Source organism: Phasianus colchicus, chromosome 5 (genome assembly GCF_987193195.1).
Source record: "Phasianus colchicus chromosome 5, bPhaCol1.hap1.1, whole genome shotgun sequence".
Taxonomy (NCBI): Eukaryota; Metazoa; Chordata; class Aves; order Galliformes; family Phasianidae; genus Phasianus; species Phasianus colchicus.
This window is the reverse complement of record NC_143440.1, coordinates 47,638,509-47,654,525: the sequence shown is the minus strand read 5'-3', so window position 1 is coordinate 47,654,525 and position 16,017 is coordinate 47,638,509. Positions and strand designations below refer to the sequence as shown.

At 33.6% G+C, this 16,017-nt stretch overlaps 1 protein-coding gene across 1 annotated transcript in view; it reads left to right on the top strand.

Annotated features, from left to right (window-relative positions):
• The window catches only part of ATG2B (autophagy related 2B), a 45,654-nt gene extending 30,122 nt beyond the window's left edge, over positions 1 to 15,532 (top strand). Inside the window, exons 30-42 of the mRNA XM_031593025.2 lie at positions 735 to 937; positions 1,815 to 2,041; positions 2,594 to 2,702; positions 4,543 to 4,737; positions 5,312 to 5,413; positions 6,851 to 6,929; positions 7,809 to 8,013; positions 8,958 to 9,027; positions 9,970 to 10,052; positions 10,570 to 10,691; positions 10,878 to 11,032; positions 11,972 to 12,121; positions 12,879 to 15,532. Of these exons, the coding sequence (XP_031448885.2) occupies positions 735 to 937; positions 1,815 to 2,041; positions 2,594 to 2,702; positions 4,543 to 4,737; positions 5,312 to 5,413; positions 6,851 to 6,929; positions 7,809 to 8,013; positions 8,958 to 9,027; positions 9,970 to 10,052; positions 10,570 to 10,691; positions 10,878 to 11,032; positions 11,972 to 12,121; positions 12,879 to 13,109 (1,931 nt within the window). The 3' untranslated portion in view covers positions 13,110 to 15,532. The remainder of the gene's footprint in view (positions 1 to 734; positions 938 to 1,814; positions 2,042 to 2,593; positions 2,703 to 4,542; positions 4,738 to 5,311; positions 5,414 to 6,850; positions 6,930 to 7,808; positions 8,014 to 8,957; positions 9,028 to 9,969; positions 10,053 to 10,569; positions 10,692 to 10,877; positions 11,033 to 11,971; positions 12,122 to 12,878) is intronic.
• The last annotated feature ends 485 nt before the right edge of the window (positions 15,533 to 16,017 follow it).

The window sequence follows — 16,017 nt, the reverse complement described above, 5'->3', positions numbered from 1 at the left end:
AATGATCAGATATTAAATTCTCACTGTTAATAACAGTAATGTAAAAGTAATTCAAAATCATAATCAGATACCCATTGCTTAAATACTGGCAGCAGCAAGGAAGGCATCAGACTTTGTGTGTTTCTATCAAAGACCCCTGATTGTCAAAGTAAGTTAGCATGGGTAAGCTACGTGCATTCTGTGGTGTGGAGGAAACAAAAACCACTATTCTGTATACAGAGGTAGATCAGGAGGATGGTACACTTCCAAGTCACAAACAAAATTTGGAGTCATGAGGAAATCTTTTAATTAGCAGACATAACAAGGTAATTGATTTAAATACAGAATTATGGCTTCTGCACCTTGAGTGCAGCTAAATCCAGGTTTAATTTGGCTAAGGATTTTGTACTACAAATAGTATAATATTTATTTCCACAGTTGAAGGTAAGCTATTGGTGTGATACCGAAAGTTATTGATATTGTCATCTTGTTACTAGAATGAGATGATGTTTTGTATCTGTATGATATTTTTATGAACACTTTATCTTTAAAATCATCTCTACTAGTAATTAGTTATGAATATATTGTAATTGTTTTAATTGTATAGTGGACTAATTTTTTGAAAATGTCTTCAACTTCTATCAGCTTCTCTTGATACTGCAATTAAAGTAAGAAGTTTCACTTAAATAAGGCATTATTTTGTTGGTACTTTGTAAAGACTTTTCCAATGAAGCATGTTTTTTCTCTCCTCCCAGGAGTTTTGGATGACAGATCTCAAACTCAGGAACCATCTTGCTCAGATCTCTTCCTGTTTCCAGATGAAAGTGGAAATGTCTCTCAAGATTCGAGTCCCACTTATGCTTCATTCACTCATCATCTGATAAATGAAACCGTGGGAGATGTTCCTGCAGAAAGTGATGATTTCTGCATTCTTTTTGCACCAAAAGCTGCTGTTTCTGTAAGAAATTCTGTGAGAATTACTAAAAAAAAAAAAAAAAAAAAAAGATAAATCCATATGAGCCGTATGTAAACAGCATTAGAAGGTTTTGTGAGTGCACAAAAATTATTATTGTGAAAGACGTTCATATGTTGTTATCATTGAAAATATATGCAGCTATCTTTAGGTAGTTTTATCTCAGGAAAATGTTGTTCTGTGAGCTGAATATTATGTCAGAAGCTTATATATGTTTTATTCATGATTAATTATTGCCATTGGACTTACAATAAAAGTTTACAAAGAAGTTGTAAGAAAAATACAATACTTAAAAGATGTGCAAAGTAACTATCTACTAACATTTTATTCATTTTTCTCATGGACCAAGCTTTCAGTAGTCTTGTGAGCATAAGATCCTTACCAGACACAGAAAAGCTTGTGTGCCATGTCACTCCGCTCTCTGTCCTCCATTAAAAGATTTGGGACACAATACTCAAACTGTCTGAAAACAGTTTGTGTTCACATTCTTCGTATAATCTCTGGTTGTATTCTGCTTAATAAACAGAGCTAGTTTCGGATTCCTGATCAGTAGTATTTGCCCAGTTATCTTTGAGGTTGTCTGTTTCCAGTAGTGCCTTATATAGTAGACCTGTGTTCGTCATATACACATGGAGTATGTGGTATTCTTACCCTCAGAATGTTTTGTTTTATTTTCTCATTTATTCTTATGTGCTTTTTGGTTTTTGTTACTTTCTACATATCATTCCTAAACCAAACCTGTTGTATAACCTTCATAAAACAGTATAGAACAGTCTCTTTTCATATGAAGAAAATAAACGTCTTAGTAAGGAATATGTATTTTATCTTCTTTATGTTTTTTTATTTTAATGTACGTTTTTAGGAGAAAGAAGAAGAACCAGTAATAAAAAAACTGGTTGATGATGCAATTTTGATAAAGGAAAATCATTTCAGTCAGCCTGTGAAAAAAACAGATGCAAGCAAAGCTCCCCTTCATTTTCCTGTTCCTCTGGTACGCTACATTGTGAAGGAAATCTCTCTTATTTGGCATCTTTATGGTGGAAGAGATTTTGGGTCTGCACCACCAACATCTCCAGCTAAAAGTTTTGTGTAAGTATTTGACATAGTTCTGAACATTAGTACATTTTAAACTACTTTATTTCCCTTTGATTTGAGATTGCACAGTAAGATTAACCTTAAATTGGCCTCTCTTACTCCTTTGCTCCTTCCATGCAAGAAATGTGCTTACTCAGTCTATCTCAGTATATGTTTACAGTGTCTTAAGCTGAACACTTTGGATTTTTGTTGTGGCATTTGATTATTAATTTCTTTAGAGAGTGGAGTAATGGTTTTGCTTTTAAGTGTTACATGAAAAATAAAATTTCTTAAGCAGGTGGACCCTAAGGGGTGTAAGAGACTATTGCTGTAGTAGGTGGGATCTAATTTGAAGGAAATCTTGTAAGCGAAAGATGAATTAATGTTATCATGGACAAAATTTAGGAAAATTAATTTGCTGGGAAACATACAACTAAGCATTCCATGTCAGTGTGTTTTACTTAGTAATAGAATGGAATTTTTTGGTTAACTTCCAGTCTCTGTTCACAGTGAGATGGCTTTAAGTTAGTTGAGAAAAGTTTTTTGTTTTTCTGTTTTCCCCCACAGAAGTCCCCATAGTTCTCCTTCTCATACACCAACAAGACATGGAAGGAGTACGGCTTGTGGGGGAAGAGGAAGAAACCCAGATTTCCTCATGGAAATACAATTAAGCAAGGTGAATGACAAAAATCTTCTGCCATGGCTGTGAAAATACATTACGTGCTATACTGGTTTAATAGGAGCTTTCCGTTTGAATTGAGTAGGCTTTCTTCCAGTAGCATCTCTCTACATCTAAGCAATTACATTGGAAGTGGTAGATTTAGAATTGGTTAACAAGAAATGTATTGTTCTGACGGAGTATTGCTTATTTGGTGACTGAACGTGTTTCTAAAGATGGAAGATACTTAATATAATACACTTAAAATTTGTTTTCTCTGTGTTGTACAGCTGCTCTATTTTTCTGTCCTTGGTTTTCCTTTGAATTGGTATACCTATTATGAAATTAAATACTTAGTGAAATAATTGAGATGTAGATCCATTGGGACATCTACTGATAACTGGGCATTAAATAACATCCAGTTATATCATAATATTATTACTGTGTTTTCCATAGCATTATTTATCACCCTTCAGGAATAATTATATTGCTGTAGTTTTTAAGCTTGTAGTTAGAAACTAGATGCGTGATTCAGATGCTGTGAAGAGCACTGACAAAGAGTTAACCAAATCTCATGTTAAATGAATCAATAGCAGAAACTTTAATTAAGCTTTTCTCAAGCACTTCTATGAAGGTGAAAGGTTCTACATAAATCTGAATGCCATTTAAAATCAGTGGGTGCTTCTATGACTTAAAATTCATTATGTGGCCATTTGCCAGAAATACTTGATTCTGAATTTATCTTGTTTTTGACAGACCATTGCATTGCAATAGAAAAGAGGAAAACAGGAAGTTTAATATTCCACGTGTAGAAGTGTGTCCCTTAGTTTGCAGGTGTTTAAAGAGTAAATATTCGATATTAGTACTCAGATGTAGGGTCCTGTTTTGTTTTGTTTTATTGTTTGTACTTTTTAACTTTGTATGAGGCTGCGTAAGAACTCATAGAATCATAGAATGGCCTGGGTTAAAAAGGACCACAATGATCATCTAGTTTCAACCCCCCTGCTATGTGCAGGGTCGTCAACCACTAGACCTTCCAGTGTGGCCTTGAATGCCTCCATTCAATGGGGTATCCACAACCTAAAATGTAGAAACTACTATCAAAACCAGAAAGTTTCTTAGTAGTATTTATGACCAACTTATGTTTTCCATTTCATCTCAAGATTTATTACGTGTTTCTTGAGTACGGGGCACTTTATTCAGTATTTCTTAAAATCTCAGTACGTGGCCAGTAGAACACTGTTCAACTTGCTACGTGTGGCTTACCCCACTGCAGAAAAGGAGGGGACTTAAGACGAGTCATGATTTGTAGGTAACCACAGGTCTTTGATTGAGAATCACATCAAGAGGTGAAGAAAAAGAAATTCAGAACTGCATAGAATTTAGGAAGGGTAAGTCATTATAACTTGTCAGGACTAATGTGGACAGTGGGTGATTAAAAAGGGAACTGAGACTGGAAGAAGCTACTTGAGAAGTCTGTTTGAAAGGGAAGAAATGAAGTGTAGAATTGCTAGTTTGCACGATATGCACTTCTATACACTGAAAGAAAAGGAAGTAAAGCAACAGGGTGGAGTCCATACTGAAATGAAAAGCAAAACTTGTTCTTCATTTTATACTGCTTACTATTTGACCTGGCTTGAATCTGCATCCTAAAATACAAATATTTTACACAAATATGAATGGCAAGATTTATATTAGGTGTACAAAAATTTAAAATAGTGAACTCAGTTTTTAGGATTTCTAAAGGATGAGTTTGTATGTGGCTTTTTTTCTCTGTTCATTTGTTTTTAGTGATATTCTTTTTAAAATTTGTTTATCACTGAAATGGATTGTGCTGTATTCTTTCATGTTTTAAAAGGTGAAATTCCAGCATGAAGTATACCCACAAAGTGGTGCAGAAGGCGAATCCGGTCTGTTGGAACAACCAGTGTCACGGCAGATCTTTATTGTTCAAGACTTGGAGATCAGAGATCGCTTAGCTACATCACAAATGAATAAATTTCTCTATCTATACTGTAGTAAGGAGATGCCCAGAAAAGCACATTCAAACATGGTACTGTTATGGCATGTTTTAATTTATTTATAATTATAGAAGCTGAACTGTCTTTGTGAAAGTTATATGCAGTTATTGATCTTTGAAAAAGAGGAACGTGAGTGAGGCCATGGAGCCATGGAAGTCATTTAAATGATTATTGTTATTGACTCCTCGTGAATACTAAAACTCCCTAAAAAGTCATTGTAAATATTAGTATGTCAGATTTATTTTCCTTTTTTTTTTTTTTTTTAGAAGGTACCTGTGCAGGACTACATTAGCAGCTTTCAGATTTTTATTCTGAACAAGCATCTACTTCTTAGCGTATTCTTAGACTTCACTACACATACAGAGTTGTAGTTTTGATATATTCTAGTCTTATTGGTTTTATAATTTATAAATATTTTTCAAATTTTCTTACTATTAACATTGTTAAAAAATGAAATTGAAGTAATTGCTCAACACTAGATTTATAAGTGGCACATTAAATCAAGTTAGTATAGAGGTTAAAAGGTAAACATTTGTCCTACTTAATGTTCTGAGATTTAATAATTGTGAAGGTTACTACTTTTTATTTACCTTGTTTATTCCTCAGTTAACAGTTAAAGCGTTACATGTCCGACCAGAGTCTGGCAGATCCCCACAGGAATGTTGTTTACGTGTTTCATTAATGCCACTTCGCCTCAATATTGACCAGGTTGGTTGTGCTCGTGCAAAAATATTGATTTTTTTTTTATTTTTTTTAACTAGTGACACTTACACGTGATTTTATAGGGTTGCTACCTCACATTTGGTAACTTTTAATTATAGCTGTTCACGTCTGGGTCTCAGTTTCTGTTTATGTCCATGTTGGAAGTTGTCTAGTGCTATAGCTAGTACAGTGACTAGCCTTTTTCTTTTTTTTTTTTTTTTTTAATTTAGAAACTAACTATGTAGCTGGCTTCTCAAGACTACCAGTTTATCTTCTGCAGTTTCTGATGATTTTTACATGTTTTGAAGCGGGGATATCTAAAAAGCATAGTGCTTATGCAGTCTTGCTTTGTTTGCTAGTGAAATAGTTTTGGTGGTTTTACTGGGAGAATGTTAATCATTAAACCAGAAGCTATTCACAGCATTTTAGTCAAGAGCACTTGACACTTGAGAACTGCTGATATACTGTGAATCCTTTAGTCTCATTATCAACAGCAGTGGTGTGAGGAACAGAATGAGGAGAAATTGTTCTATATTTATTGGCAAGCCTTCGTACAGAGTATTTTTCATATGCTACAGAAACAGTAGGGGAAGATCTGTGTCTCTGTGCATACAAATTTCAAGTGTAGGCATTACTTTTTGTAGAGGAATTTCTTGCTTAATTGAATATCTATGAAGAGATGTTTTTCGAAGGGCACAGTTAGGAATTCCCCACCTACCTTTGCTCAAGTTTAAGCGAGAGCAGATTTTTCTTTTATTCGTAGAAAAAATTCTAGTCTGTGTCATAGAATCATTAAGGTTGGAGAAACCTGTAACTGTATAGTTTGTAATAATTTTGTATAGATAAATGGGGTTTTTGCCATCCAGTGATGAAATATGTTTTATCTTAAATAGCTTTAATGCTTATCTTTGACAACATAACCAGATTTACCTTTATGACTTCTGTAAAATAAAAGACAACTTTCCTGGAAGTAGAGAGTTGCATGCAATCAAAACAAAACAAAACCCAAACAAAAAAAAACAAAAGAAAAGAAGGCCCAGATGTCTTGTTCATCCTGTAATAAGCTACAAGTGTGATGCATCTTTCAAAAAAGCAAGCAATGTAATAATATGAGAACATTAACAAGACATAAAGCAACAGTAGAGTTATAAATGCCTTTTACTGAAACGTTGGTGAGAGATGATCAAGAATGATGGGTCTGTCATTAGTAGAAATGAATATAAAGTAAATTTGAATGCACTTTTAATGGAAATCAGAGTAAAGTGTATAGCCATTAAAACACTTGGATTCTGGAATAGGCTTCAAAATGAAGGAGGTTTGTTTCATGTTTATAGAGAGAAAAAAGACCTGTGATTGTAGGATTGTGGTGGTGGTTGTTGTTTAAGAGAATTTAAAGGTTTTTCTTTGGTTTTAAATCCGTTTTTATTTTTTTGTTGACACCAGGATGCCTTGTTTTTCCTGAAGGACTTTTTCACTAGCCTCTCTGCAGAAGTGGAACTCTTAGTTACTCCAGATCCTGAAGGTAGACTTCAAAATATCTAACATAAATGTGTTCTTTCTGTTTTAATGTGTGTACGTATCTATAAATAGACACACGAGTCTCATGTATAAAATAAGTTACGATATTGACCAAAAATCAATATCAATGCTTAACTTTTAAGAAAAAAATAAACTTCTGTATTTTTGGTTTTGTGTTTTGTAAACACCAACGAGGATTTTCAGCATTTGTGAACTCTGCTGTGTAAAATGTTTCACCAAAATTAGAGCATGTTTAATAAGAACTTCTGAAAAAATTGAGTAACGTATATATAACAATTGAGAGTTACTGTTAGATAAAACAAAAACATTATTTCATACTATTTGTGTAAATTAATATGTCTGTCTAACAGTTTGGAGTTGTAGAACTCCTGGGGAAGAAACAGGTCAGTTTTATAACTAAGCAGGACAAAATATATATGTACACTTCAACTAAACATCTGATGCAAAAAAAAAAAAGCCTTACATGTTGAAATGCACATTTTCTCCATTAACTATATCTGTGAGTTTGTTCACAGCTATGATTTACTTATTTCAGTTAAGACATCGTATTGAAATGCCTTATAATGAAGTACCATCCTATGTGCTTATTCAGATGGATTATTTTTGCTGATGCATAAACCTCAACTTAAGCTTCTTATAATGATTCCTAATGATAAAGTTATTATCCAAGAGAATCTGTTATCTTGCTAGTAATGTTTGTAAGTACTGGTGCAATGTAATTAGTAGTAATTACTAATTAATGTAATTATGTTATATTAGTATTTACAAAGGTTAAGGTATAAATGAGTTAAGGTATAAAGTGACTGTATAAAATGGAAAAATATGAGTCTATTTACTATGCATAATCTTTTTATCATTTTAGTTAAAAAGTCTCCTGGTGCTGAAGTTACTTGTAGTTTGCCAAGGTATGCCAGTAGCCTTAAGGACCCAAGTCCAGTCATTTCTTTCTCATCACACAAGCAAACAAGTGAAAATGGTAGCATTGATTCTATGGATGTCATTAATGGGGATGATCATCGTTTCTCACAAGAAGTGACATCATACAGTGATCAGCCAGTATTTTTCAGGTAAATTTTAGTTAAAAATTTCAAGAGACCCACAACTATTTCACTGATTGTTTTAAGGAAGTATGGTGATAAACTTATGTATCTTAAGCGCAGTTGTGGTGGTGGTTTATTCACTAATAAGAGAAATGAAATGTATTTATTTCCATAATTGGAAAGTAAATAATATTTTTTTAATGAACTTTAGCAAACTACTGTGCACAGGACAAGAAAATAAATCAAAGCTGTGCCATGTACAAAACCAGTAATATATTTTGCAGATATATAAAAAGAGCAGTCTTTGTACTCTGACAATGTAAATTAGATCTAACATAAATAGAGATGAGAGTACTTGAAACAAAGTACATAAAATAAAATAAATCACAAAAGAAGGATGAGATTGAAATACCACAAGAGAAACTGTGAATGTGTTCCTGAGTGAGAATTGATTACAGAATTTGCAGCTTGTTATGCAGAAGCTTTTTCTTCATTATGTATTCAGATTGTAAGTGAAGATGTTTGTTTTGGTAAGTAGGGCAGAGCCAAATTATGAGAGAATGGCTGTGGTTCTGTTTTTATCACATATATCACCAAAATAATTTTTAATTAACTTTCATCATTTGCAGTATATTTTCCCTCTCTGCAAAATTCATGCTGTGAAAATTGAGGGAAGTTTTTCATGTTTAGACTTAGTTGCACTTCTGCAGTATTGTTAAAATTACTGTAAATATTAACTTTGTCAAGATGGTAATAAATCAAGAAAAGCTGAATTTGCAGTTTGTACACTTATTCCACAATACTTCAGCACTAGTATGATGTCTAGAGGATTTGAGGTTTACAGTGAGAGGTGTGGCATCCTATTCTGGGAGAATGGGAAACCATGGGGTTTTTTTTGTTTTTTTTTTTGAAAGGATTATCTTATTTCTTATTGCTGTTCCTAACTCTAAAATTTCCTCTGTATATCTTAGAGAGTTTCGTTTTACATCAGAAGTTCCGATACGGCTTGATTACCATGGCAAACATGTATCAATGGATCAGGTTTGTGTATAATGCTTATTCTGTAGAACAAGAAGTTCTGTTTTTCTCTCATAAGATTTGGCTATATATATTTATTTTTGTTCCCCACTCATTATTGATGCAATCCTGAGAATCATAGAGCTCTTTTTCTCTTGCAGTTTCAATAAAGCTTAAACTTGATTTTATTTCACTCTTAATCTGAATACTGAGAAGTAGCTCTTCCAGGTATGATTAATGCAGTGAGACTTGAAAGTCATATTATAAGCTCAGTGGGCTAGAAGTCTTTTACAGAATTGTGGTGGCCCTCAAAAAATACCAGAATTGCACAATGCGTTGTTTTTCTCCTTAATGCCAGAATATTTTTCTTTTGGTTCCTATCCTTTGCAATGTGTGGGTTTCATTTGTAATGTCAGAATGTGGTACAGATTTAAAATTGCTCATATTTCTTTCTAAAATATTTATTAGTTATCAGATTGTTTTTATTAATTATCATATTGGATTTTATCAAGCAGACCTCAGAAAATCCTGTTTGCAAAGCTGGATTTTTGTTCTGTGATGGCAAATCAGTAAGAGAACAAACAAACAAAAGCAGCAATATTTTGAACAAGTAGTACTTCCAAAAATACTATAACTTGAAATAGCAGCTTTATGATACCTGAAACATGGTAATGCCACAGCTGTGTTTCCATTATTTGTTCTACCTTAGTATTTATGAAGGTGCCCTCTTCATGTTTTCCTTAGAGTAGCTGATTACACCAGATTTTAACTTTTTGCAAGTTTTCATATAACTTGAAGATCAACTGGACGTGGTATTCATAGTGCTGTGACTAGTGGCATTTGGGTTTTGGTGGGACAATCAATTTAGGCAGAAATGCCTTCAGAAAGAGTTAAGATATTGAAATTATCTCTCACAGGTAGTGCTGATGGGTGAATTTTTATGTTAACAAAATGTTTCACTTACAGGGGACACTAGCTGGGATTCTTATTGGGCTTGCACAGTTAAACTGCTCAGAATTAAAGCTGAAGAGACTTTGTTATAGGCACGGGTAAGTTAATTAAATTTTAGCTAACATCAGAATTCCAAATTGGATATGTTTACAGTGAATAACTGAGTATAGCAAGCAAAAAGTAAATTCTCTGATAACATGAATTTCTCAAATTCAGTATTTATAGTGAGTATTTAATTTTGAGTAGGCCTAAAATAATTTCTGGTCAATTGCTTTTTGAATTATACAGAAACTATAATTGAGAAATATTTATAAATTGACAGTTAAAAGAAGAACATCTATTTTCAGGAAACTACTTAATATATGTGCTACACTGTATAATTTTATTTGTGTTTGTTTCCTGTTGAACTGGATGTAGTATACAGTTTTGATCTTTGCTATTGTGAGGCACATGAAACATTTTTGTTAGCCAAAGGCTAACACAGGATGACGCTTGAAATTGGCTTCCCTCTTGTTTGAATGACATCTTTGCTATTTCAATGAATAATACATTTATTTTATCAGGAATTCTTTGTGTTTTTTTTTTTTAAATAATAATTATTTTTATTTATTTCAGTTTATTAGGTGTTGATAAATTGTTTTCCTATGCCATCAGTGAATGGCTTAATGATATAAAGAAAAACCAGCTGCCAGGAATTTTGGGAGGAGTAGGACCTATGCACTCACTAGTGCAGTTAGGTAAGCTAATTTTAATTTCTGTTCAGGCACATAGTGACTTTGTTTGTTTGTTTTATTCTTCTTTTCATTATTTTGTTTTGTTTTCCTAAAACAACAACAACAACAAAACACTGGTAACTTTTGTTTCTACTTTCTCTCAGGGCATACTGAGTACTTACTGACTCTGATGTTCTTTCTTCATTTCAGTTCAAGGTCTGAAAGACTTGGTGTGGTTACCAATCGAGCAGTACCGAAAGGACGGCCGTATTGTAAGAGGCTTTCAAAGAGGAGCAGCATCTTTTGGTACTTCAACTGCAATGGCAGCCCTGGAGCTAACAAACAGAATGGTTCAGACAATACAGGTATAGTGTATTGCATGTAAAGTTTAGGCATAAGTGAGAAGTGTTGCTAGTAAGTGCTTTATGTTAAGCTAATATCTTAATGCTATGCTTAAGCTTGGGAGAACATGTACGAATAAATAAGTGCTGTACAAATAGGAAAACAGATGAGATTAGGCGAGGGTTGTGGCAGTTTGAATGGTTTCATCAAATGCAACATCTGTTTTGTAGATTGTATTTTCCAGCACCCAGACTATTACCTGTTTCTTAGAATACCTTGTATATATTACATTGGAGAGACTAACCAGCAAAATACTTAGCAGCACTAAAAACATTTCTGATATTAAGAAAGGTCTTGCACATGTTTTCTCCAGTAATAGATCCTGAAAACTTTTTGAAAACATTTTCTGTACTTATTCATTGAAGAGGAAGAAAAAGTAATAGACAGTAACTCTACTCATGGTTTAAAGTGGTAAAAAATTTTGTTCCTTAATGTTAAATACCTAATGATAATATATTTTTACCCACTAATTTTGCAAAGACTGTATATGTGCCCATGTGTGAACTTTCCTAGCCAAAAACTGATATTTTTCATGAACGGAAATGTGTCTGATTTTGTGCATGCAAGAAAACATATCTTTGTTCAAATGTTTCAGATTTGTTTCATTTTGAATGTTTTCTACAGGTTAGAAGATGCTTTTGAAGCAACAACAGTTGGGGGGAGTAAGGAGGGAACTAAAAAACATTCAGTATTTGTTGCTTCATTTTTGAACTTAATATATAGTTAAAACCGCACCCATTTTAGAAGTTATTGTAGTACAGAACTTCAATCTGATATAAATGACTATTATTTATAGTACTAGAATAATTTTGTTTCAATTATGTTTCCCTAGAAGTAGTTTAAATGTGGGATGAGATGCTGAAATAAGACTTTCTTATTTTACTTCTGTTCCTGATCATCAGGTGGCTGCAGAAACAGCGTATGACATGGTATCACCAGGGCCAACTTTTATTGAAACAAAAAAGATTAAACGATTCCCTCGCCATCGTTTGGCACATCAGCCAGTAGATCTACGAGAAGGTGTTGCCAAAGCATACAGTGTTGTAAAAGAGGTGAGTGCAAATGTAACTGTCCTTAGCAAAATTTAAGAAATATCAGAAAATACCAAGCAAATAAAATGTGAGATGCTAGTTTAAGCCAACCAACTGACAACGTTTTGAACAAGACTATCTTCATCAGTAGTTTCAAACCAATAGAAACCTTGCATGGAATAAATGAAAACTAATTAAGATGTTAGAGAAGCATGAGTAGGTTTTCAGTTCTGAGATTTTACCATTGTTTAGAAGCATATAAGGCTTATTTTTTTTTAAATGCCATTAATTTTGAAGTTGTTAGTGTAATGCTATGTGCAGACAAGTAAAAGTTCTGAAGTTCTGTCTCCTTACCTTGACAATGTATTAAAAGTTAAAATGCTGATGTTTTGTTGTTTTTGTTTGTTTTGTCTTTTTTGTTGAGCTTCTTGTATTTTAGTTCTAGTTGTGCCTGATATCGTGCCTAGCAAATTAAGTCTCAGCTGGGGAATTTTCAGTTAATGCTGTCATTTTGAATAGCAAAGAGTAGCCCAGAAATTCTTTCTTTATTTACAAGAATGCCACCAGAAGTTGCAAAGTCATTTTCATCTGTAAGATTGTGATAGTGTTATTTTAAGCCTCATTAGAAGAGTTAAATCAGATTTGTCTAAATGTAGTTGTATCACAATTACAATACAAAAAAAAAAACAAAAAACCTCAGCAGTTTAAGTTGCCCTTTAAATTAGGAGAATTTGCTTTGTTGTCTTTGGCGTAACTAATTTCTGTTAATTTTTCAAAGGGAATTACGGACACAGCCCAAACCATCTATGAGACTGCTGCTCGTGAGCATGAAAACAGAGGGGTAACTGGAGCAGTAGGAGGAGTCCTCCGCCAAATTCCACCAACTGTGGTGAAACCTTTCATTGTTGCAACAGAGGCAACCTCAAATGTTCTAGGTGGAATGAGAAACCAGATCAGGCCAGATGTGCGTCAAGAAGAGTCTCAGAAATGGCGCCTTGGGGAAGACTGAATTTATAAATGAGGCTCAGCAGCCAGCTAGCAAGGCTAGAAATGCAGAAGATGTTCCCATTGGCAGCCTTAGATGAAGCTGAATTTGTTTTGCTCATCTCAGGAACAAGCAAGGTTTTTGCCTATTGTTAGCAAAACATCCAACCAAAAATATTTACAAAGTGGAAAGCAAATTGGTACTTGCTTATGCTGTGTGTTACCAGTACATTTGGTAGATAGTGCCAAACATAGCATGCGCTGCCAACTCAAGAGACATGCTCGCTCTATTCTGTTTACCATATTTTTCTTGGTAGATAAAACATCTAAAGCAGCAGCCTATATGATGAAACTAAGTATACTTCAGAAATGGTTTTTGAACAAAGTCAAGAAACTGTCTTCAATAAAGGGCTCTGAAGATGCTCTTCACTGACTAAAAGATAACAGCTTTCATTTTGGATTTGAGATACGGAGGCATGTAATATGGAAGCAGATATGATAATATCATTTAGTGATCGTAAGCATTGCTTTTAGTGTGGCACTTAAGGAGCAATCTTGATAACCATTCAGAATTTAAATTCAGTGTTGATACACCTGTGAACAGGATTTGTTTCTCAATATTAAATACCTACTTCTGTGGGTCTTTGAAGAAACTGAATGTTGCAGAAATGTTCTCTTGTGTTGCACTTTAAAGAATATGGCCTGTATATTGTGCTTTTTTATAGTGTGAATAAAATGTAATGTGCATTATCCTTTATGTGGTTAAAAGCTTAAATAAGTAATTGATAAAAAGCATCATTTGATGATGATTCTACAGAAAGTGTCTTAAATTTATTTAAACTGCTTGTTATATGTAAAAACACTCTTCTGTTACACTAATTACAAAGCTAAAAATAACTGTTCTTCAAAAAAACAGCAGTTAAATATTCTAACGAAAAGTTCTTTGTAAGAATGAGAAATTCTAAGTAAACCCAAATTATTTTATAACATCATGGTTAAAATTCTCTACAAAATTAATTATCTTCTTTTATTTAAGGTTACAAAGTTGCTGCTCTTAACAAGACTTTTTTTTGTAATTTAAATCATGCATCATCAGTTATTTGGCAGTGAGCATTTGGAGCCATTTAATTTGAACTGGGAATAGTTGAGGATTTGAAAAACAAAAACCTTCAAAAATCAAAGTTGATTCTGACACTCTTTACTGTTTAATAGGGAAACAGGGTCTCTGCAGAGCTTTAGTAAGCCACTGATAGTGCACCGTTTCTGGGAAATTAAAAAGCTAGACACTAGCTGTGCAGGAATAAACCTTTATTCCTTGTACTTGCAAAGACTGGAGGATAACAAGTAAAAACTTCTTTGAATAGAAAACTACTTATTTTGAATTTCAGCAATTAATAGTTTGGGTGACCAATTGGAACATTAGTTTTTGTCAGTCCTGTTGTTGTCCTGCAGATACGCCATGGACAAATCTCGGCTGAAAGGTGCTTTTTGTTTGACTTGAATCTCTAAGGATGATCAGAAGGTAGTCTCCTTCTTTCTCTTTTTCTTTTTTTTTTTTTTTTTAAATAATCTGCCATTAGCAGAAACTTTGCTGATATACTGTATTGCAGAACAAAAGTAGCATATGAAGGAAAACAATATAATATTAAGATGAATAGGCATTAACTAGTTGCTCCTGGACACCAAAGAGTTTGTGTGGAGGGTAAATGATTTGTAAGAGAGATCCCCTCTGCTGGAATGACTATTGCAGACTGCTTTTATTATTTTTAATAAAAGACATTTATTTGCAAGCAAGTTCTTACGTGGGTGGAAGGTGCTATTACAAAGTTGGCTTTCATTCACTGGACTCTTCATAGTTGTATGTTTTGAAGACCTGATAATTTCATTTAAGCAACATGATGTAAGCAGAAGGAAATCCTTCTGAGAGGACAAATACCTAAGTATGTGCAATAACTCCATATATGAAATACTTTATGATGTAAAAATACTTGTTGCAGTTCATACTTTTCTTCAGTAATGTTATTAAATGCTTCAGTAAGAGCTAAAAGCTGAGCATTTTGCACAGGAATGAGTTCCATGCTTGCTATTCCACACCTCCTGAATGCCTTCTGAAGAAGTGGTAATGAATCAGTGCAAGTAAGTAGCAATTAATCATTTTCAATTACAGTTTCTATACTACATCCTTTCTTCTGGTCTAGTTCATCTAGTTAATGGAAGTACACTGTAACAGTGTAAATCTGCATGTTTTCTTCCTTTTTGACATTGCTTAAAAGAAGCATTGGCATTTCAATGTTCATTTTCCATTCTGTCATCATCTGATTGTACAGGAGTGCAGTTTGAACATATTTTTATACGAGGGCATGCTCTCAAGGTAAAACATTTTATAGAGTGTCTGTTGACAATACAGATTGTACAAATTATTAAACTTTAAACGTTTCACTATTTAAACCCTTGCGTTTATTTCTTGTACTATATTGAGCCTTTTCTGGGAAACTTAAGATTTTTTTTCCTTAACTTTATTTTTGTGACCAGTTTCTTAATTTTTGAATGTATATTCTGTATTGTGTTTTGTTTCAGTAACATCATGTAGCACTGGATATTTTAAAAAACAAAAACTTAAACATTCCTCAGACTGTGTGTTGTGTTTTGGAGCGGCTTGTTTTAAATCAAGATATATGTTGCCTATCAGAGTTTCTGCTCAACGCTTAAGACTTTTGGAGCTTTTAATTCACCAAATAACAGTTAGACTGAATGGATTTCCTGGAAATTAAGGCTATAAGAAAAGAGGGCTGCTCCGAAAGTAGTGTCTCCTATTCTGTTGGCCCATGACATTGAGGCAGATGGTGATGGTATGGCAGTAGAGGTTGAACCTTCCTGCCAGTATCCCACTTGCTACGTGACAGATGGCAGCAGAGGGGCAGTCAGATACAAAA